The sequence below is a fragment of the Hippocampus comes genome, unplaced genomic scaffold (assembly GCF_001891065.2).
Source record: "Hippocampus comes isolate QL1 unplaced genomic scaffold, H_comes_QL1_v1.1 scaffold30, whole genome shotgun sequence".
Classification (NCBI taxonomy): Eukaryota; Metazoa; Chordata; class Actinopteri; order Syngnathiformes; family Syngnathidae; genus Hippocampus; species Hippocampus comes.
The window spans coordinates 779298-801658 of NW_017805705.1; the positions used below are offsets into that span (position 1 = coordinate 779298).

At 44.6% G+C, this 22361-nt stretch overlaps 3 protein-coding genes and 1 long non-coding RNA gene across 9 annotated transcripts in view; all 4 read left to right on the top strand.

Moving 5' to 3' along the window:
- Nucleotides 1-686, top strand: part of LOC109523594 (protein phosphatase PTC7 homolog) — a 5700-nt gene extending 5014 nt beyond the window's left edge. Inside the window, exon 7 of the mRNA XM_019882825.1 lies at nucleotides 57-686. The gene's annotated coding sequence lies outside the window, so the exon portion shown is untranslated. The remainder of the gene's footprint in view (nucleotides 1-56) is intronic.
- A 1226-nt stretch (nucleotides 687-1912) lies between these two features.
- Nucleotides 1913-8116, top strand: LOC109523586 (TBC1 domain family member 10A-like). Of its 4 annotated transcripts, none has more exons than XM_019882814.1 (10): nucleotides 1913-2033; nucleotides 2537-2713; nucleotides 3203-3302; nucleotides 3496-3603; nucleotides 3808-3914; nucleotides 4105-4219; nucleotides 4489-4554; nucleotides 5239-5428; nucleotides 5529-5683; nucleotides 5781-7919. In XM_019882814.1, the coding sequence occupies exons 3-10, from the start codon at nucleotides 3258-3260 to the stop codon at nucleotides 6162-6164; spliced, it is 1170 nt and encodes a 389-aa protein (XP_019738373.1). In that variant the 5' UTR covers nucleotides 1913-2033; nucleotides 2537-2713; nucleotides 3203-3257; the 3' UTR covers nucleotides 6165-7919. The 4 variants fall into 4 exon arrangements, with proteins under 4 accessions (XP_019738373.1, XP_019738372.1, XP_019738374.1 ...); XM_019882813.1 differs by lacking the exon at nucleotides 1913-2033 and adding an exon at nucleotides 7996-8116 and having other exon boundaries at nucleotides 2045-2713; nucleotides 5781-6104; XM_019882815.1 differs by lacking the exon at nucleotides 1913-2033 and adding an exon at nucleotides 2046-2217.
- A 161-nt stretch (nucleotides 8117-8277) lies between these two features.
- LOC109523607 (uncharacterized) lies at nucleotides 8278-22161 on the top strand. Of its 3 annotated transcripts, none has more exons than XR_002169803.1 (5): nucleotides 8278-9317; nucleotides 9844-9920; nucleotides 12612-12771; nucleotides 12884-12986; nucleotides 21772-22161. It is a non-coding gene; the product is annotated as an uncharacterized LOC109523607 (long non-coding RNA). The 3 variants fall into 3 exon arrangements; XR_002169804.1 differs by lacking the exon at nucleotides 21772-22161 and having other exon boundaries at nucleotides 8278-9190; nucleotides 9297-9317; nucleotides 12884-13298; XR_002169802.1 differs by lacking the exon at nucleotides 21772-22161 and having other exon boundaries at nucleotides 12884-13298.
- Nucleotides 17133-19549, top strand: LOC109523592 (apelin receptor B-like). The gene has a single exon (XM_019882821.1). The coding sequence runs from the start codon at nucleotides 17215-17217 to the stop codon at nucleotides 18289-18291; it is 1077 nt and encodes a 358-aa protein (XP_019738380.1). The 5' UTR covers nucleotides 17133-17214; the 3' UTR covers nucleotides 18292-19549.
- Nucleotides 22162-22361: the final 200 nt, after the last annotated feature.

Below are 22361 nucleotides of genomic sequence, written 5' to 3' on the forward strand. Positions count from 1 at the left end.
TGTGTGTGTGTGTGCGTGTGTGTGCGTGTGTGTGTGTGTGTGTGTGTGTGTGTGAGAGAGCTGAATTACATGAAACATGTTCACCGTGATTGTAAAGAGTGCTTGTGTGCGTGCAGCGTTTAATCCCCTTACGTCAATAATCCCAAGACGCGTGTCCTCCCGTTGCGCTCGTGGCAAGATGCCCTTCAGCAAACACTACTCTGGACAAAATGTCTTGACATTTTCAAAGTGGGCGCACCAAAGACATTTGACTTTTCTGTATTCATCCGTACGCCTTGTCGTTGTAAACATTATGCAGCAATACTGTACACTATTTGTGCTCGGAATATCGTGTGATGGCAAGATGGGTCTCTGAAGAGAGTTTTTGTCTTTTTTTTTTTTTTTTTTGTCTCAAGTCTCAATGTTGATGAATTTGTCTTATGTGTGATTGTCTGTAGCACCCGTGCATGACAGGTTTCGCAAGCCAAAGATGGAAAGCCATATATAGAATGCATATTAGGGAACCCTGCTCTGTACTGTAGGCTCTTCTGTAAGCAATGTGTTGGTAGAGACCAATAGGCCAATAATGTCACCGCTTTATGTATGTATTATAAATGTTGTAGGAGCTGTACTGTTGGGGGCGGAGGTGGAAGGGTTCATGGGAAAAGTCTTCACATAGTAGTTGATTACGCTGCGGAACAATTTGAAAAAAACAATCTGTTGAGTTAGATTTTTATGCTGATTAAAACTCAAATTGGCATGCTGATTCCAAAATTGCATCTGTTTTGTTGTTTTTTTTTCTCTCTCGCTACAGCTTACCATTCAGGTTAGCAACATTTTCCGATTAGCTGGAATAAAACTGTAGCAAGAAGAACTGAGTCATATTGTGACTCATCTACAGTACAGCTATGTGGTCATTTGTTTGTGCAGTCACAATTGTGACGGTGCTGGGAGAGGTGCGTGCGGCTCCCAATACGTCAGTACTGTAAGTCAGACCTAACTCAAAAAAAAAAAAAAATTGTTCCCCCGTGTTATTTGTCAGTGGTGTTCTCTTTGCATGGTTTCTGTCAATCTTCGAGTTTGTCTTTATAATGCATATGTTCTGGAAATATGTAACGTATATGCAGACCACGGCAGAACTGCTGTGAAATTAAGCGCGTGACTCAAAAGGAAGAGCACAGTTTCAGCCTTAACACCTGTCATCAAGAGGCCTTCCATGTCTTTGCAAGCTTGTCTCGTCCATGTTGTCCAGTGTTAGTTCAATGCAGTCTGCGTACGCCGATGGGTGGGCGGGGTGGGGAGGTCTGCCCCCCACCCCGGTGTGTGTTCTCCCCTTCAGAGCAAAGGTGCTTCTGCCATCTCCAGGATTGGTATGATTGTCCTTTTTCCAACAAGCGATATTTGTATGGGTGAATGAACGGTACATCTATGTCTGTCACAGTATAACAATGCAAGTCTAATTTATGTAAATATGTTTTCAAAAATGTACAATATTTAAATAAAAAAGTCTATAGTATTTATATTAAAAAAGCATTTGAGTTGATTCATTCTTACTCATTACATTATTAGCTCTCAATGTATACATTTAAGTTCAATTTGCACAAAAACACCCAAGAGGTTACAATCTGTCTCACATCAGGCCAATCACTTAAGGTTTAATTGGTCATGTGCCACTGACACAGGAAGGACAGTGAGCTGGCACCTTATGAAAATTTCCACGAAATTAATAAATTTTTGGGTGATGAATTATTTTCCATGCACATTTGACCTTTTGTTCAATCTCATACCCTGAATACAAATGACCTGGTCAACCTGTGCCTTCTAAAAATCGACCGTGGCAAGAATGAATGGATTCGACGGTACCATGTGACTTTTATTATTGTAATACATCTACGATCCACAGGGGGCAGGTATGCTTGCCCTTGCAAAAAAGCGGCCTTCGTAGAAGACACCTGGGAACCGTTGTAGTCCGTAAATTGGACCGTCTTTGGTCGCGTTTGGTAAAAATTCCAACGACAGTTTCCTCTCCGTTCTTCGTTTTCCAAAGTTTACAGGTAAGTTTAAAACGCGTGTGTGTGTGTGTGAGAGAGAGAGCGTGTAAAGCTGCAATGTGGCTTTCAGCGTAATAGGGGGCGTTAGAGAGCTGTTTTCTTTTTTGTACTCCCAACTATACGAACGTGCTAGTCTGCATTCTTGCTGAAAGTAGCAGAGTTAGCGACGGCGTCATTCAGCTGGCAGGTGCGTGTGATATGTGCACGTTGGTTCCGAATCCGCACACCCCTTATAACTTTAGTGAGCTCTATTAATGAATTCGTTGAGGGATAATGACGCTAAATGCACAATGTGACTTAAGTATGGGGGGCTTAACAGCATAAAGCGAAGACGCATCCGTCCGCCCCCCTAGCAACCGTAGCGAGTTAGCATAAGCCCGTGCCTGTGGTTGAGATACAGTACATGGAGGCTTACGCAAGTACAAAACAAGGCCAGGGTGTTTAAGTTATTACCGAGGTGGTTTGCCTGCGAAGATAAATGTTGGCTAAATGGCAAAACCCGACAGGGACGATGGAGAGTTTGAGTTTCAGGGTAGCGCGGAGCAGCTGACAAGCAACGGGAGCACTCGGTCGTTTGGCTCCGATGCAGTCACACTGGACTCCGACGGCACTGAAACGTCTAGGGAGAAAGAGGTGGACAAGTACGGATTCACAGGTGGAGCCCAGCAGTATCGAGGACTCCAGTAAGTCTGAACACAAAGCCATTGTTCTGTTTTGTGAATGGTAAAAGGTGGATAGGCAGGTTAATTGTACCTTGCAGGCACAATAGATACACTTAATCTAATGAGATTTAATACAATAACTGCATTAAAATATTCACTCACAGAGACAGTACTGCAGTTTTCAATGACTGCATGTCATTGAAATATGTCAAGGTGAGATTTTTTTTTTTTTTTTTTTTTTTTTTTTAGTGGCACTATAGTGAAGTAAAACATTATTAGTGAAAGGGAACTAGGGCAAAAGTTCTCCCGCAGCATCCTGTTTTCAGGAAACTTAGCTGCTGATCATGACATATTGCTCTGGCGTTTCATCCCTGGAACCATTTCCTGTATGAAAGAATAAAGACGAGATCAGTCAAATCCCATGTCACAGCCTTCCCCATTTATATGTGCCAGAATACTGTTAGAACTGGTGAGAAAGTAGCTCATTATAATTTTAGTTTTACTTCACAGTGCAGAAGAAATCCCCACGGAGGTGCTGAGGCAGCGGGAGGCCAAATGGCTGGAGATGCTCAACAGCTGGGACAAGTGGATGGCTAAAAAGCACAAGAAGGTCTTTGCTTGCCTGGGATTTGCTTTGTTTCCCCTGATACCAAACAAAACCTTTTTTTTCCCTCAAGCAACAACTTGCAACTTCCATGCTTTCAACACTTAATATGAATAGAAGTGCTTCTTGGGGAATACGCCCCCTTTTTCAACACCATGTAAACGTTTAACCCGTTCAAAATAGCCGTCAACCCCCACAGGTGAAAGCGCGCTGTCAGAAAGGGATCCCGCCATCGTTGCGTGGTCGCGCCTGGCTCTACCTCACGGGAGGAAAAGTGAAGGAGGAGCAAAACCGGGGCAAGTTCCAGGTCAGCTTAACATTTCTTGTTTTGTGCAACTGGAATTTGGAGTGCTTTGAATGTTAATTCCACAGGTCTAACAATGCATTTCACTCGGGATGCCCAAAAATGTGTATATTAGCAATGAAAAGGTCCAATTTTCTATAACATATTCCCTTTAGTGTTTTGACCCATTTTTTAAAAATGCGTAACGTTACAAAATTGTATGTTTAGGAACTGGACAGCCAACCCGGAGATCCCAAATGGGTCGATGTCATAGAGCGAGACCTCCACCGACAGTTTCCCTTCCACGAAATGTTTTCAGCCAGGGGGGGACACGGGTAAGCGCCGTCCGGCTGTCTGTCTCCATAATTCAACAGACCAACCAAAAATTCAACAGATGCTAATAAACTTTGAATATGCGCTTGACATGAAAAATGGGGCGGTGAAAAAATATTTGACAATGACATTTCCTTCACAGGATGAATAAAACATCAATTTATCGAACTATCCGTTCTTCCGCATACGCAGGCAGCAAGACTTGTTCCGCGTGCTGAAGGCGTACACGCTGCACCGTCCCGAGGAGGGCTACTGTCAGGCTCAGGCTCCCATCGCCGCCGTGCTCCTCATGCACATGCCTGCGGAGGTAAAAAAAAGACTCAAATCGGCCTGCCGATGAAATCTGCCATTTTGTAACATCTCCCAAAAAATGGCCGATGCTTTTGATTTGTTTTTTTTCCCTTCATGTACTGTAATCATTTACAGCAGTTAAAACACAAGTAACATTGGTCTCGTTGTTGACAATGTTGAAATCAACGCTCTAACCTGATATCCTAACACAGAGTGGCTTAAAAGCGTTGACATTTGAGGCTGGCTTGACAAAAACATATTTTGAAAGTTGTTGTTGTTTCCTAGGACGCGTTCTGGGTCCTTGTCCAGATTTGTGAGAAGTACCTTCCTGGATACTACAGTTCAGGGCTGGTAAGATGCACACTCCCCCTGTATTTTTTTTAACAAGAGGCATCGACACCACTGTCAAAGGGTTACACGTTGACAGTGTTCACCTGATCATTTCTCCTTGATATTTTTCTTTTATCTTTAAAGTCTAGACGTAATTCACGGTGGCGTTCCCAGCATTTCCCACTCTCTGCCGTGTCTGTCCCTTGAAGGGACACTGATACGCCCACCGCCGAATATAGCGTGATGAGATAAAGAGATTAAGGAAAAGAACGAAATGAGTTGCTCCTCTCTTTGTAGCCGTCCACTTAAAGGGGAAGTCAACTCAAATGAAAGAAGCATCTCATGGGGTGGCCGTTTTGTTGTTGATTGAAAATGACGTTACCGGTACAATTGCTCGTGTGACGACCAGTTGCACCTCAGCTTTGCGAATGTCACAGCACCAAACTGCAAAAAACAGGTGAGCCACGATTGGCCGCTACCTGAGCAACTGTGATGTCATTTTCCGTTGACAGCAAGTGGCAAAATGGCCTCCCCTTGAGATGAGATGGATAAAAGCGGATGGATTTTGCGGCTTCATCCATATCCCACAAACACAACCTTAATCGGAGCGCTATGTTTAGACTAGTGGGGCCACAAAGAACTTTTTAATTTTTAATTTTTTGGTCTCGACTCCCACGTCAATGTTTCAACGTCGTCCCCCCGCAGGAGGCCATCCAGCTGGACGGAGAGATCCTGTACGCTCTGCTGCGGCGGGTGTCTCCCGTGGCGCACCGTCACCTCAAGCAACACAAGCTGGAGCCCATCTTGTACATGACCGAGTGGTTCATGTGCGCTTTCTCCCGCACGCTGCCCTGGGCTTCCGTGCTTCGCGTGTGGGACATGTTCCTTTGCGAGGGTGCGACACATCGACCTAGATTGAACCGAGACACATAGTGATGCCCTTTCCCCAGCCGTATCATCTTCTTTCCGAGTAATTGGTTCCTCTTTCCTCTCAGGAGTGAAGATCCTGTTCCGCGTGGGCCTGGTCCTGCTCAAATGCATGCTGGGATCTCAAGAGAAGGTGAGGGCCTGCCCGGGTCTTTACGAAACGATGGAGCGGCTCCGGGCCATACCGCCACAATACATGCAGGAGCGTTTCCTGGTGCAAGAGGTGAGCATCATTCTGTCTCGTGGCCCCCCACGATAGTATATCATTATTTTCTCATTAAACGGTGCCATCATAATCAAATGTATACACTGTCATACAGACCATAGAGCTGTCCGTATCGGAGAAAGACATCGAGAAAGAGCACCTGGCGCAGCTGCGGCGCTGGAAAGACACCCACGGCGACCTCCACTACAGATCCCCTCCCAGGATGCACGGCGCAAAGGCCGTCATGGCCGCCGAGCCGCCGGACCGACAGGATTTGAGGCAGCGGCCCACTATCGTCGTGGAGTCTCCCTCGGAGGTCGACGGCGCCAGGGACACTCGCAAGGCCAAAAGAGAGAAGCGGAAGAAGAGCGCTCTGCCGCCGCAGGCGACGGATAACACGCCGCCGTCTCTCGAGGTACCATCGCCTCTCCTGCAGCCAGTGAGTACGCACGCGTCCAGAGAGAGCGTGAGCAGTGCCGAGCACGACACGTATTTGTAGCACGGCGCCAGTCATTCCATAGCAGAGATGATCGAGATTTCATTGAAATGGGTGATTCTTAAAATGCGGAGAATTTCAAAACACTTGACATATTTGTAGAACACCTTTCAGTCATTTGGGAAAGTCAAGAGTGTGGGACATCGGCGGAAAGCCGCATGAGCATTTATTCAATCTCCTTGATGTCCAATTGAAGGTCCAGATTACTAGTATGTGGTTTTTCCTCACTATTAGGTGTGTCAGTCTAGCGCTCTAGTAGAATGACTTTGCAGTAACGTTTTTCCACTCCTGCCTTCGCCGACCCCGTGACATTTCTCAAGTGCAGGGCAAGTTGTTGACGAGTAGAATTTTATCATTATCGTCGACAATCATTTACAGTACGAGTCACGGACAGGTCCGCACGGTTTTGCTTCGCTAATAAAATGCGTCGTTGGATAGTGTGCCGAAAGCTGTCGGAGTCGTGAGGACACAATGGCTGAGCTGGTACATGGACCTGAAGTTGGTTGTCCCGGATACTGAATGAATTTTCAAATGGCTTTATGAAAGACGCTGGAGCATTTATTTATGGTCGTACTAGCAGTGGAAAAGAACGTTCGTATGAAGACAAGTCATTCCTCCAGTGTGATGTCTTACTCATGAGGACCTTAAACTGAATCGAATACGAATGTGTAATCTCCCAAATGAACTGAAGGTGGCGATGATGAATTGCTTGCACTTTTTATGAGTTGTTTTATTTTTTTTTTTTCCCCCTGTGAGGTTTGATAAGTCAGTGAGAGGCTGGAGCAGCTCTTTGGTGTGCATGATTTAACATGCTATCTGACTTGAATTAGCTCGTGCTGTTATTTAATGCAAAGGGGCGATTTGATCGTGTCCGAGCAGAAAAAAATAGAATTACTCACCAGCCACAATATTAGGTGCATCATCTAATAAGATCCACTATACTAGTTTTTTTTTGAAGAAATAATGACCTTTATATAAAGGCAATAATGCCAATTTTGTATGCTGGTGCGGTTGATCATGAGATTGTGCATTTGTACCTAATGTTGTGTCTAGTTGTCGGCCATGTTACGTGACGCGACATTGCCAGCAAATCTTATTTTTCCGACTTTGACAGCCTCGGTGTCAGTCCCCGAACAACTGTTGTTGTACCTTTTATGAGCGCAAAACACCTTCACACTACTTTGACTCCACCTCCTTTAATGAAGGAAAACTGTTCAAGGACATTGTTGTGCCACGAAGCCAAAGATTTTTACGTTGGGTGTGTTGTATCCGTCAGACCGGGAGTGCAGGAGTGTTTATTCATGTTGGGAATGAAATGAGCGGGAATGCAAAATCAGTGTTGCTGGGCAGAAAGACTTTGCTGATTATTACTGGGAGGGGGGGGTGCAGGGGGGGCGTAATAAATAAATAAACACTCCACCAAGCAGCCGCATCGGGAGGTTGTTGTTGTCGGTGTCACGCAACAGTTTACAGCCCCCTTTTCTGAGCCAGATATAAAATGATGTGTATTTTTGTGGAATTGTAACTCTAATGCAGTCCAATGAATGTACAACTTTATTTTTTTCAACAATGGCATGTATGCTCAAACTCTATTTTTTTTTTTTTGCCCCTTTTAGGGGGAAGAGCAGTAATTACAATCAGAGGTGAAACATTTGATGATCGCCACGATATGAGAAATGTATTTAAAAAAGCGTCATGCGGTTTTTATTTTTTGTCTGCAGTCAACTTTATAAAAGGGATACCGTGGTGGATATGACATTTCCAATGTGTCGTCTGTGTTTCTCTTAGTCATTATTGAGTATGTTAGAATTCATCCATCCGCATTTTTTTACAGCACTTGTCCTCATTGGAGCCGAGGGTGAAATTCAACTGATGGCGAACCACTTGCAAGGCACACAGACAAACGAACATAAGATAAGATAAGACAAGAAAACCTTGATTTTGTCTCACAATGGAGAACTTCCCAATTCACAGCAACCAAATTATGAAAGGGAGAAAGTAGAAGAACAAAAAGTATACGAGTCCAGAACATTCACGAGCAGTCGCGCTTCTGGACAATTGAGAGTCGTCAGCGAACACACCAATCGTGTTTTTGAAATTTGAGAGGAAGCCGCAACCTGCACGCGGGAAGGAGGCTTGTGCCACGATTCCTAAACCTGACCCTCAGAACTGCGAGGCAGACATGCCAGCCACTACGCTTTAACAATGCCGCCCCATTTTTTGAATTCAGCTGGAAAGCATTGGATTGTCTATAGATGGCGCTACTTAGCTGCTACTGAACAAGACAACTGACTCATGAATAAGGCTTACAAACTTGCATAATACCATCATGGGCCACTTGGATCAAGCTGCGGCTTTGTAACTAGTGTACAAACGGTGTCATGTCCATCCATGCACGTTTTTTTGTTTTTGTTTGTTTTTTGTCGAGTGATTTGATTGTGCAGACTGTCCACTGTCCCTACACAATGACTCCCATTGAATCCTGAATCAAGACAATAAAACGAGAGAAAAATGGCACTCGCAAATGAGTTCAAGAAATACAGAACCCCCCTGTGTTGGTTCACATTCACCCCGCTGCCTTCCCGCACCCTCGCAGCAGCAGCACACGTCCTCGGACACCTGTTTCTCCGGCTCTTTCAGCTCGCACAGGAATTAGCATCTCAAATGGGAGGGGGGGGGGAATTCCCACAGTGCCATTCATTGCGCCTCACTTTGCGCCGTTTAACGTCACGTTTACATGTCCCTGAGTGACAAAGATCAGCTGCACCCCTGTCTGAAGGCCCCACGCCCGCCTTCAAATCAAACATCGATCACGCACGCAAGTTACATTATATGAACTGATCCCACGCTGCTTGTCAGCCACGTGAACCACTGCGCCATCACGGAAAGATTTGCCGTCGTGAATAGCAAACAGGTTGAACATTGACGATCATTGCTCAGGATCATCTTTGGCATTTTGACAATCGGGCCTTTGCTAACTTCTCGGCACGCTAGCCATCTCCATGTGCGGCGGCATTCGTCATCAAAGGGTGAGTGTTTCTAACTTCTTTTTACACTTGTGCCATCTTATAGTGTAATATAGGTCAACGCATGAACTAAGTGACTCACCTTCAGCAATCCTTCCTCTTTCTACAGGCTACTACGTGTCATCAAACGGTGAGTATACCATTTAGTGGTTTGAAAAATGGACGGGTTAATTTGGATAGTAGTGATACTTTTTGTAAAAAAAAAAAAAAAAAAAAATGCACAGGGAATATTTGAAGAAAAATGTTTAAGGTTTTAGAGTGGTGACAGTTTGACCCTGGCCCGATAACCACCAAGCCGAGGAATTGCGGTCATAGCGTAAATACTGTAGCGAAAGCAAAGCTGTTTACCAGCATCATTGGAATCAACAACGTTAGCATTTGGGTTTGAGGTCATCATTTGCTCAAGATCGCCAAAACAGACATATGAGTCCTAAATTTGCTTGGGATTTCATACTATGGTATTTGTTTTCTGTTTAACATCATGTTACAACGTCGGGGTTACCTAGTTGGACGTTTGTCACCATGCTTGTAGATGTGCCAGTTTGAAATAGCACCGCATGCAATTTTTTTTTTTTTTTAATTTACAGTTTCTCATATTTTAACAATCTAATTAAACTTCATAACAACCCCAATAATTCATGTTTTTTGTTTTTTAGCTCAGGGTGGACGGCCAATATTGGGAGAAGCGGTGACCATATGTGTGAAGTGTCTGGGAGATTAAAGTCTGCGCGTGGTGAGCTGTAAAGCTTGTCTCAAGCTTTTTGGTAACAAAGTTGTACTGTTTATCCCCTCGGTGCCCTCTCTCTGCCCTCCACCCAAAAGTGGATTAGAGCCATGTTGAATTGTAAGCTTGGTCTTTTTTTTTTTTTTTTTTTTTTTTTTTTCTAGCTGCCAGTTTCGGCTGTCCCTTCACCTGAGCTGTCACTCCTTCCCTGTGACATGTCTAAAAAAAAAAAAAAAAAAAAACACAGCTGACCGTGTTGGGAATCCTTCAAAATAAGACTCCCCGACCCGGTCAAAGCTGCAAACCAGGTTAGAATAATTTGTATTGGTCTTTTTTTTTTTTTCTTTTGAACAGGGGTGTGTCGCCGTTTTATGTCCACGGTACACAGTGGTTAACTCGTCTTGACAAGTGTACATAAATTATGAATGTGATTTAATGTTTTACGATGGCTATGGATTGAGCCTGCAATGGAGAGTCGCGCTCTTACGCCGCGCGTTTCCTTATAGTACTTTTCCATGTTTGGTCAGAAAACACAAATTGAAGGGGAGAGTTAGTTGCACGTGTGGGACAGGAAGTGGAGTGGCAGCGAAGGTCAGCGGTGCCACAGATGCTCTTTCAATGCGCGCCGATCAGGAAGCGCGTGTGTCCTTTAATGGTTTTCCTCAGGATAACGGTAGCCGGCCGTGCGTATCGTGAACGTCAGCTTTCTTTCTTTTATGAAGATTTGTGGTAGGATATGAAACGTCATTGCCAGGATCTCCCTCCTTTTATATGAATGATTGCTTTTTTTTTTTTTTTTTTCTGCTTGGCACAGTCCGCAAAGTTATTGTTCTTGTTGAGGCTCCTTGAAATGGTCATCAGCATGAGGAAAGCATGCGTGCCACGTTCGTGGCCCATCGCAAAGTTGTAAAAAGTGTGATGATGCCATTCATTTCTGTTGGGGCTGCATGTTGGCCTTTTGAGCACTTAAGCTATTGCACTTAATCTTGCGCTGATCTGAAGCCACTTCCTGCAATTGTTGGGTCACATCCCCACTGTCTCCTCTCTTCCCGTCCATCCAATCCCCTCCCTCCCATTTGTGATGAGGAAATGGGGGACTTGGAGAGGATACGGAGAGGGCCGAATTCACCTCAGGGTAAAAATGGATCCGGCGGATAGCGTCTAATCCGCAAAGCACGCGCACATAGTTCAAAATTTGACTGACTGAGATGCCAAGCAGAGGGAGCAAATCACGTCGACGGAAAGCTGGTGTAAAATTGGCGCCACTCGGCCCAAGCCTCTTTTGAGCGAGTGGGGGGACGCGGCGAGATCTACAAGACTTTGCCTCCGAAATTCCGTTCACACTTTGCGATGTGCGTAATCGGAGGGCCATAACAGGTGCAAACTGCACTAAGCTGTCAAACTTCGTAGGCAATGTGTGCGCCGCTATGTCAGTAGCGCAATATCCTCTGTGAATAGACGGAGCGAACTGCGGGCGCAAATGAAGAGCGAATTAAGTGCGCTGTCGGTGGCCCCACTTCATTCTTTCTGGATTCAGCCCAGAGAGGAATGGGGAGGGGGGGGGGCGCTAAAAAATAAAAACAAAAAAGGCAAAAGTCCTGTTGCAGTCCTGATAAACACCGATCCTGAAGTGGGTGTGGCAGTCTGCCTTGTGGCCTGATAAAGATAACGGTGCCATTAGGCAACCAAAATAAGAAATGTCGGCTTTTTGCAGTTAGCTTTAACCATTTATCAACCAGGCAATTGTCCGAGGGGGGGTGGTGGGGAATGCGTTTGTCATTCAAATTCCAATCGTGTATTTTCCCAGATAAAATAAAGTGAGTTTATGAACTGAAATGTATTCATTGCGTATTAAAACTACACGATCACATATTTTATTTTATCAGATAAATACAATAAAACAGAATTTTATCGATTGAAAACATGACAGTGGCCCCCAACCACCAAAAATAAATTATAATAATAAAATGACAAAGTTTTGCATCATATAGTAAACTAGTTTGACACTTTTTTTTGTGTGTGCCAAAAGCAAGGGATGTACGTGTCATCGCAGGCTGACTTCATGGCCTTCTAATTGAAACTAATGACAAAAGCACATGCAAAGTCAAGCCCTCTGGGTTTGAGGTTACAATAGCTTATTGTGTTTCAGACGGCGTTACACACTTTGTGTGTGGGTGTTGCGTTGTGTTTGTGTTGGATGCAGGGCTGCGTTTGAGTGCACGTGCGTTCCCATGTGTGAGCCTTGAAACCAAACTCCCTTCGAGTTTTAAGATTAGACGTCCGCCAAGGTCCATAAAACGGTTTATGTTACGTATGGAGTCGCAAACTCGAAAGCTTCCTAAATCCTGGAGAGCATTTAAAAATAATTCACACGTTTTTTTTTTTTGGAGGGGGGGGGGTTATTTGTCACACTTTCCCACAGGGATAATGTCATGGCTTGCAGAAGGTACCGTATATACTGCATAAGTTATTTTTTCTTTTTTTTAATTTGGTGCACAGAATCCTACTTGCACTGCACTAAGTCTCTAGGGAATAAAATACAGTGGAAGCTCCCCAACGTATTCAACTTCCTAAACTACCTTTTCCCATGTGAAATACAGTATCTCGACTTTGACTGAGCTCGGATTGCTGCTAGTTAGCTAAAGTTGAAAAATACTTTTGGTTTTGTCTGTTTCGCATTCATGTCTCTTTTTTCTGCAGGTTGTACGTGATTCTTCTTCGCTTCGGCTCCCCGTTTTGTTTTTTGTTTTTTTTTGTTTGGGACAGGAAGTGAGCGCTAACCGCAAACACCGACCCAACACTTCACCTGTGTAAACAAGCTCAATGGATACATGTTGCTTCTGAATGCAACTTTTGTCACGTAAGTTCACGTCAGACCTATTTATAAGTTTTTGCATGAGCACTTATCGGGAGCTTCCATCCCCTCTTACTTATATCGGATAAACATTTCATCTGGGCTACTTCTGGTTTAGGAGACAACAAGTGGAAAAGCAGGAAGGTTGCTATCAACACAGTCTCCCGGCCAACCGCCAAACAGAAGCTGGACCACCATGACTACCCCCCCAAACCAGTAAGGTGAGCAGCTCATCAGGAAAAGCTGCCACGGCTCAGCTGTGGATGTCTCCTCCGGGTTACGTGGTTCAGAAGGTCAGACAAACACCCCATGCAACATGTGCTTGACGACCTCGAAGGAAGTCCACAGTGAAGACATTGTTCCATTGTAGACAATAGTAGGTGAATCGGAGTTCGACTTGGGTCATCAAAATTCAATACCTACTGTGTCAATTTCAGACAATGGATTCGGCTTTTAATTTATATCTTTTTAGTTTTGGTTTTAAGTCTTAAGGCACCAAGAGTGTTTTTTTTTTCAATTAATCAAGCATACTTTTCCCGGATTTCGGTATACATGAATCCCTCGTCACTTCGCACTTCATCGTTTGTGAGTTGAGTGCTTCGCGGGTTTTTCCAAAATACAATATTCCAAACCATTTTCTGAACCGCTTTATCCTCACAAGAGCTGATGGGCTGCGCATCATCTCGGCCTCACCCAGCACCTTCCCGTGTTATGCTTTGCGCTCTTATTGAGTTATTGAGAGAGTGATTGATTAGTTTTGCTCGCACTTAAGGTAGACGTACTGCAGCCATGCGTTTGTCTTTGAAACTGAGGGCAAATTTATTGGACCTACCAAAAGGAGTGGACATCTCCTACCGGTGAGGCTTTTGTGTCTTAACAAGCTTGTGTCAACTACCTGATTTTTTTGGGGGGGGCAGTTAAACAGCCAAAATGTCTGGCAGTACTAAATTACTAGTGCTTGACGTGTCGGTTTTGGCAGCATTCATGTAGTTAGGTGCCTGATGAAAGCAAGTATTTGTCACTCTGCACTCAGTCTGCTTTTGCACTTCTAAGCTAGCAACTGAAACACTGAACTCCCGTAGAATTAATTGAAATGTCGGAAAATGTCAAGCGCAAGACTGAGAAAAGCCGAATTATAATAATAACACAATGCCAATTGTGGCACTACTTCTAATGGGAAATAAAGATGCTAGCATACCAGCAGTTGGAATTCTAACAGCTAATGCTAATATCCAGATAGCAATCAGAGTTAAAAAAAAAAAAAATCACGAAGGCCAATTGACAAGGCTTATGAACCCATCACCTCCTTGACCATTTGTCCAAATATGCATGTCTGCCACTGCATTTTAAAACGGCACCAATTCGACTTGTCAACGGCTTAACGCGCACATCAAACAACTGCTACAATCGCCAACCTACCTCCCAGCGCACACCCCCCTCACTGTTTAGGCGTCACAAGTATCACCAAAAAAGTGGCCCTCCAACACGCAAGGTCCGGATCAAACATCAAAGGTATTCGCTCGGACGCAGGCAAACTCGCACAGCGGGGTGTGTTTTTGCCTCTCATCTCCTTCTGCTGTCTTTTCTTAACTTGTTGCCCATAATGTAGATGATGGACACGGTTGAAAGGTGGAAAGAAGTCCTCAGTGTGGCCTGACTGGCAAACATAGTGTGTGGTTTACAGCGCAAGGCCACACAGGAGGACAGCAGCACGAAAAAAAACTATTAGTGGGCACAGGTGGACAAGTAAGTCAAAATAACATATCAAGTGGGGACAAATAGGACTGTAGTTTTTTTTTTCAATTATCATGACAAATTATGGTTTGTTAGTCGGCAAGCTAATTCCTGGTTCACAAAAGCTGACGCAAGACAAATGGGACATGATTTCAGATCATTTTATGAGCAAGCAGGACAATTCCTCGACCGTTCCATTCTTGATTGTGGGGCAGGGAGAGCAATTTTGTCATGACTCAACAACAATCGCAAAAGAAATTTCTCTTTAAGTTCTCCATTGTAACCAAACAAGTGCATCAATTCATCTATAAAAAAGTTTTTTATAAAGAAATGAACACCATATTTGTTAGTGTTTGTTCATCCGTTAGCTAGCAAGCTACTATTTTTACGTCATGGAGGATGCTAAATGGACCGTAGCTTTTTTGATTCTGCAGCATATGGGATCTTTTTTGACATGACTCAAGTGGCAAAAATAACAAATTCCTCTCTCAAGATTTAAAAAAGAAAGGAGTGCTATCTTTATGTTTTTGTACTTCCATTTGTTAGTTAGCATGCTAGTTCGCATGTTGCAAATAGACACGCGGAATACTTCATTTTTTATTGTAGAGTGGAGATCGATAGTAGAGCTGGATGAAATTATTTAATTTGGTATGTTAATCAAATATGGGTTGAAAAATTGATATGGTATACAGTACAAGTATTTGTAATGAGTTACAAGCTTGATTATCGACTGTATTAATCTCGTCAATCTATAGTTACCAAATTTGGAATTCTGTTTCATCCTGCTAACAAACAACAAAACACGACCTACCTAAATAATGTTCTTCTTTTCCTCCTGTTGACATCCCTGCCCAACTCTTGGCTAAAAATAGCATGCGGTGCCACCAAAGGACAGATGGGAAGTTCTTTTTGATTTATTTAAGTTTTTTCCTGCTTTTGCCAGAATGGACAAACAATCAGGATAGGACACCAGTTGGGTGGGGTTTGATATACACAATTAAAGGCATAAAGTTAATACCTCAAGTGTGCGTCACAATTTAAAAATATATATTGAATTTTATTTTTTATTTTATTTTTTTTAGCTCCCGGGAGAGCGAAAGGCGGTAAAGGCAACGGAGATGAGAGCAAAGGCCTCATAATGAGAGGAAGGTGAGCGCAGTGGGGAAGGACAAGTGGCTGTGCAGAGGAGGGGAAGGGATCAGCGCTGAGGGTTGGACATTGTTGAGTGATACAGTAGTTGTGTCTAAAAGTCACCGGGTCGGCGCCACTGCTGCTCACCCCAGTCAGTTGTGGACTGAGAGGGCCCATCTGGGACAGCACAACAGACATGGATACAGAAAGGGGGGGGGGGGGATTGCCACGTCTCGGAAAATGGGGACGAAAAGGACAACAGATTGAAGATGACCTTTTTATCTTATTGCAGATTTCAGCGTTTTAATTTTCATTCTCCTCGAGGAGCCCATCACGTGATTTAATTAGCGTTAATGTGTCGTTATTGTGATTAATTGAAGGTCTGGTTGACTTGCCACCATGTTGGTTCGGGGCCGTGCACGTTGGAGCATGTCCACAAGCTGTCGTAAGATTGAAAAAAAAAAAAAAAAAAGAAGAAGCCACAGTATTTTGGCCTTGAGCTGCAGAGTGCTCAGGTACCCGAACGACTCTTCGATTGATATTGAAATCAATGGTGGAACTTGTCATGCCTGGGCATGACTTGCGGCTGACTGTCTAAACATGTCCACACGTCTACTTTCGTTGGCTCGAGGCAAAATAACACAAAATCTTTTCAACACCAGCTTTCACTTTAACGTTAACATAAATCCTTTGTTCATCCCCGTTGTGCAAGAGAGAGATTTTTTTTTTTTTTGTGCTGACACCATCCAAATAATCCTGCACTCAAACATTTATTGTAAAAATTACTCTTATCCTTTCATTTAAATATATATCGTTTTAATTTATACTGATTTAAATTCCTAAAAAAAATTATAATACACATTTTTTTATTATTCATTTTGCTGCATTACAGCATGTGAAGCGCGATTTATATATTTTTAAACCTCATGATCTGTGAACTGTAATATAGTAATCATTACCAATACCAATCATTCATTCTAATCAGTTATTTTTGCAATTAGCCAATGGATCAGCTATATATTTCATGTCCCCATTCCTTTATTTTAAAACAGCATTATTTTCAACTTTACAGTGCAGAAAACGTACAAACAAACTCATGACGCAGTTTCTGTTTTTGTCCGTAGCGTGTCGGAAAATGTGCCAATGTGTTGATCCGCGTTTTACAAAATGGAAGCAGATTGCATCTCTTAAAATTGTGTATAGAAAATCAGATGACTCCAAAAAATATACATCAAGAAATAATCCGAATGAAATTATGAGATTTGTAAAATCCCGGGTTGTATAATTTATAACAAGCTATAAGGTTAGTTTCTTTTCTCTAGTTGTCTCGATTTTGAGAGACATCGTAGATGCGATGATGTCCTGCCATTTGCCATGTTTCAGTGAGTTACAAATGAGCGGGCGTGTTTGTTTTCACTGAGAGTGGGAAGTCGTGTTGTGCCGGGAGGATGGGGAAGGGAGGGTGTGCGTGCTGGGTGGGTTTACGCTTTGCAGGGGTAGTGGGGGGCGGGCGGTTGGTTGCGCCGTATATAAGAGCGGGCAGATCACGCAGGCAGCAAGTCACACTCCCACCAGTCGAAAGCCATGGAGCCCACCGCCAACCCGTACGACGACTACGACTACGAATACGAGGAGTTGGAGAACTCCACCATGTGCGACTACTCGGAGTGGACGCCGTCCTACTCGGTCATCCCCGTGCTCTACATGCTCATCTTCATCCTGGGCCTGTCGGGCAACGGCGTGGTCATCTTCACGGTGTGGCGGGCGCAAGGGAAGCGGCGCGCGGCCGACGTCTACATCGGCAACCTGGCCCTGGCCGACCTGACCTTTGTGGTGACGCTCCCCCTCTGGGCGGTGTACACGGCCATGGGCTACCACTGGCCGTTCGGGGTGGCCCTGTGCAAGATCAGCAGCTACGTGGTGCTCCTCAACATGTACGCCAGCGTCTTCCTCCTCACCTGCATGAGCTTCGACCGCTACCTGGCCATCGTGCACTCGCTGTCCAGCAGCCAGCTGCGCACCCGCGGCCACATGCGCGCCTCCCTGGCCGCCATCTGGATGCTGTCGGGAATCCTGGCCGCACCCACCCTGGTCTTCCGCACCACCCGGCACGACCCGGGCAGCAACCGCACGTCCTGCGCCATGGACTTCGGCCTGGTGGTGAGCAACAAGCATCAGGAGAACCTGTGGATCGCCGGCCTGAGCATTTCGTCCTCCGCCCTGGGCTTCCTGCTGCCCTTCCTGGCCATGATGGTGTGCTACGGCTTCATCGGCTGCACCGTCACGCGCCACTTCAACACGCTGCGCAAGGAGGACCAGCGCAAGCGGCGGCTCCTGAAGATCATCACCACGCTGGTGGTGGTTTTCGCCGCCTGCTGGATCCCCTTCCACGTGGTGAAAAGCGCGGACGCCCTCTCCTACCTGGACCTGTTCCCAGCCACCTGCGCCTTCCTGCGCTTCCTCCTGCTGGCCCACCCGTACGCCACCTGCCTGGCGTACGTCAACAGCTGCCTCAACCCATTTCTCTATGCCTTCTTCGACCTGCGTTTCAGGTCGCAGTGCCTCTGCCTGCTCCACCTCAAGAAGTCCCTGCACGCCAGCCCCGCCGGCTCCTTGTCCTCCCAGAAGACGGAGGCACAGTCTCTGGCCACCAAGGTCTAGCGCGCCTGGAGGACTCCGTCACTGCTCGGTGCTTATTTACGGGTTCCCGACCCTTTGTGGGACTACTGACTTGAAGAACTTTTAAGGGACCAATTGTGAAGTAGACGTGTGGAATGTATCTCCAAAAAGCTTCTCTTTTTTTCTTTTTTTTTTTTTTCGTGGTCTTGGACTCAAGTCCCTACAACCGAAGAATGAAAAGTCACACTTTTGTTCTTATTCTTTCAGAGTACTCACACAGATACTTGTGTAACAAAAAAAAAAACAAACTCTGACAGACTTTGAAATGTAAAAAGATGAATTCTGACATTTTTAGCCGTGACATTTGGATAACATCAAGGGGGAAAAAAAAGCTTCTGTCATCCGAACTTGTTTCCCTCTTTCGTGATCAGGTCGCGTGGTGTTAGCTAGCTAGCGTTTTATGCTATCAAAACAAAGTGCTCCCATTGCCTTGCTAATGAAGAGACTAACAAAAAAATTGTCAAACATGACGTCTTACTCGTATGTTTTTTCAGATTTGACACATCGCATTCGGCCTTGATGATTCTTGCATCTGACAACAAGCAATTCTCTTAAACAAGGCCATGGATGGGGAATAGCTTGCTTCTCCAAACAAGTCGCTGTCATTAATGCTCCCTGGTTCCACCATGTTGCCGCATTCCTTTTTTCCACCAGTCAAGATCTCAACTACAGTTGACGTAACCTCTCTTCATTTACAATTTTTTTTTTTAACATCGTTTTGTCATTCCCTGTGGCTGAAAAAAACTATTTTTGACTCAGTAAGGAGTACAAAGAATTATAGTACATGTAAAAAGCCCTTGGGAGAAGTAGGGATACTTAAAAGTACAGTAACCTAGTATTTGTATACATCTGTATACTTCAATCCTGCGCAACACTGCATTTCTTATTCGTTAAGTACTTGAGGTGGGACAAACCGGCAAGACGTCAGTGTCTGTGGCATTTCCAGCCTGTGGTGTGTTACTACAGTCGTGTGTACGTGTGTTTGTGTGTGTGTCGCTATGAGGTGTCAGGCGCTGATAAGCATGGTAAGGAGAGACGGGAGGTCTTGAGATGCAAGGAGGGGGTCTAGACAGACGGACAGATGGCAGCTGACAAATGTTTTCAGACTCCCTGGGCTCTGAGCCCAATTAAAAGGTGACTCGTAGTGACAGGCAGTGTGGGGGTGTGTGTGTGTGTGTGGGGGGGGGGTGTGTTGTCAGACACAATGCGTTTGTTCCTGACGAAAACATGAATTTGTGAATATTTTTTTTTTTTACATTTGTGATTCTTGTCTATGAGTTGTAATAATAAAAAAAAAAAATGAACGAAGATCCTCTATTGTGTTGCGTCTCACTCCTCTCGCTTTCTTTTTTTGCTGGAATGTATTTTCTCCCCTCGGGTGAATGTTTGCTTCTTCCTGAGGACGCGTTTGTGAGGGGAGGCGGCGGCCCTTCCATTGTGTCGTGCGCTGGAGTTCCAAATCAAAGTATATGTCGACAGGAAATGCATGTTGGACTTTAGTTTCCTCCTGGTTTCTGCTCCTCTTGCGTGAACAATCAATTGTGGCTCATGTCCGAGATCATTTTCAATCATCCCACATCAATTTAACGAACAATGACTAAAACGTGTAAAGGACAGTTTTTGGTGATCTCAGTGGGAATGTTAATGAATGTGGACGGTATTGAGCTTCTTAGAGGCATAATCGGGGAGACAGAAGGAGCGGCCTAATCCAGGTGGACTGGTTTTCATGGGGAGGGGACTCTGTCTGTCTGATTAGGCATCTAATAGTGAGATACTGTACGTTGGAATCAATTGAAATCACTTGTCTATCCATCGTCAAGAGTTCAATGAACAGACAAACTTCTCAGTAATCTTTGTACATCGAGAACAAGATGAACACATTCCCCAGTGGACTCATCAGCTTTTATTGGCAAGGCCGTTTCAGCTCCATTTCACTTGAGACGCCGCGCTAAAGTATCCCTGGCTTTTCGGCATCAAAGCCGTATCCTGCTGCGTAACATAACCTGCAAAGATTATTTTCACTGAGGATTTTTATGATGCTTGTGTGCTCACGTTACGTTAAGACTAAAAAACTTTTCATGGCGCGTGGACACTGTAGAGTTGCCATTTGGGCACTTTGATACACTTTTACTGCAGACCACCGTTCAAAAATATGTTTTGGGTTTTTTTTTTGTGCAAATGTTTTCATTCCTCTGTGAAAACAAGCACTGGAAAAATAAGTCCTGGAGAGCAGAAAAATCGCGTTGAGAAGCTAAAACCTTTGCTCCGCTCCTCCATGAGAGATCCTTGAATTTGCGCTGTGTTTATAATGTTGACTGAATATAATGTTGACACAATTTTAAGATTTCGCGTTCGACTTGGGACCAGTGCGCGGGCTCCCGGTCGATCGCGATCGACTGGTTGAGCACCACTGCACTAGCATTGGGTCCAGCGCGCGGGCTCCGGTTGATCGCGATCGACTGGTTGAGCACCACTGCACTAGCGGTACATGGCTCCCTCTTGTGGTAGACGAAAGAATAACTGCCTTAGAATTGTTTTTAATATATTTAATTTTAAAGTTTTGAGGTGCATTTTTTAAAATGCATATTTATTTACATTTATTCATACATGTCAACTGAAGAAAAAAGTAGTTTTCGAGTTAAGCCCAATGTTAATGTTCAAACTGTGCATGATGTTTCTTGGGTTTTCGCTATTGACAATAAAACTCATGTTTTTGATGACGATGACACGACTGCATTTTAATGTTGGTCATAATGGTGGTGCTGTCTTGAGAAAATGAAAATTATTAATTTAAATGGTCGCCTACTTGGTATAAAAGGTTTAAGAACCATTGGTTTAGGTCGTACATTTGGTTGATTGGCGTGCCAGTCCCTATGCAGTATGTACATGTGCATTTTTTTTTTTAAATGATCCGAAATAAATCAATTACAGCACATTATTTTGTGGACCACCAAGTTAGGTTGGTGTTCACCAGGTGTCCAGGGACCCCAGTTTGAGAGCCAGCGCCCAAACCAAAGGGGGGTAGGGAGTGGGGGGTAATTTGCTTATCAATGGGTGGCCTTACGATTGTTTACTTTCTAGTCAGGCCTGCTGTGCGTGGCGAGCGCGTGTCCCTGCTCCTAAAGCCAATGAAGTGACTCGCGCAGAAAATAGACACAGGAAACATGCAGCATTTCTCCCCTGCTCCTTGACAATGGAGGATAAGCCCAACCAGCCCCGAAGCCCCAGCGAGGCCTGAGGATGACATTGGTTGAGCGTCTTTGTGGCGGGAGATTGCATGAGGCAGGAAAGACAAAGGGCGGGTCAGCAAGTCAGGGTTCCTGATCAGGGATATCCTCTCTTTCAAGGCCCTTTTGCAGGCAATCTTGAAGGACGCGAGTCTTGTTTTTGCAACAAAATACGAAGCGTGAGAAAACACCTCAAGTGACTAATCAGAGGTCCCTTTCTCCCTGCTTCTCAAAGGCTCCATCGTTAACGGCGACACGTCGCTTCCGAAGCTGCGGAAGGAGACCGGCTTTTCGAGAGAGACTCCGGATCTTGGTCTTAATGCCAGTGTCTCAATAAGCACAAAGCGTCCCTTCATCCCTTCATCTCCGGCCTTCTCTTCAGATCTGAAAAGGAGGCTCTGTGACCTGTGGCATGCCCAAGATGCTGAAGAGGCTCAGCTGCACTCGCTTGGTTGGTGGCAGGTAAAGAAAGCCGTGCACAGTGATACCCAACATACAAAAGATAAGTCAGTCAGTGATTGCTGACCACCGTAGCTGCGGAAATGATCCAATTCCGTTAAATTGCTCCGAAAATGACTTTCTTTATGACAAAGTAGCTTTGTTCATCGATCTTTGCCAGTGATATATAGTGACCGGCAGAACAATTAGGGGGGGGTGATGCATACTGAGTAAGTCGTGTGGAATCTGGCACATGTTTATAAACACCGTGGAACTAATTGCATGTGGTCACCGTGTATTTCGTGCAGGCATAATGTCAGCGTATTCCCTTGAAAATGGAGAGTGGGGAAATCATTTGAATGGCATTGGAATGAGTAAATAATCGTG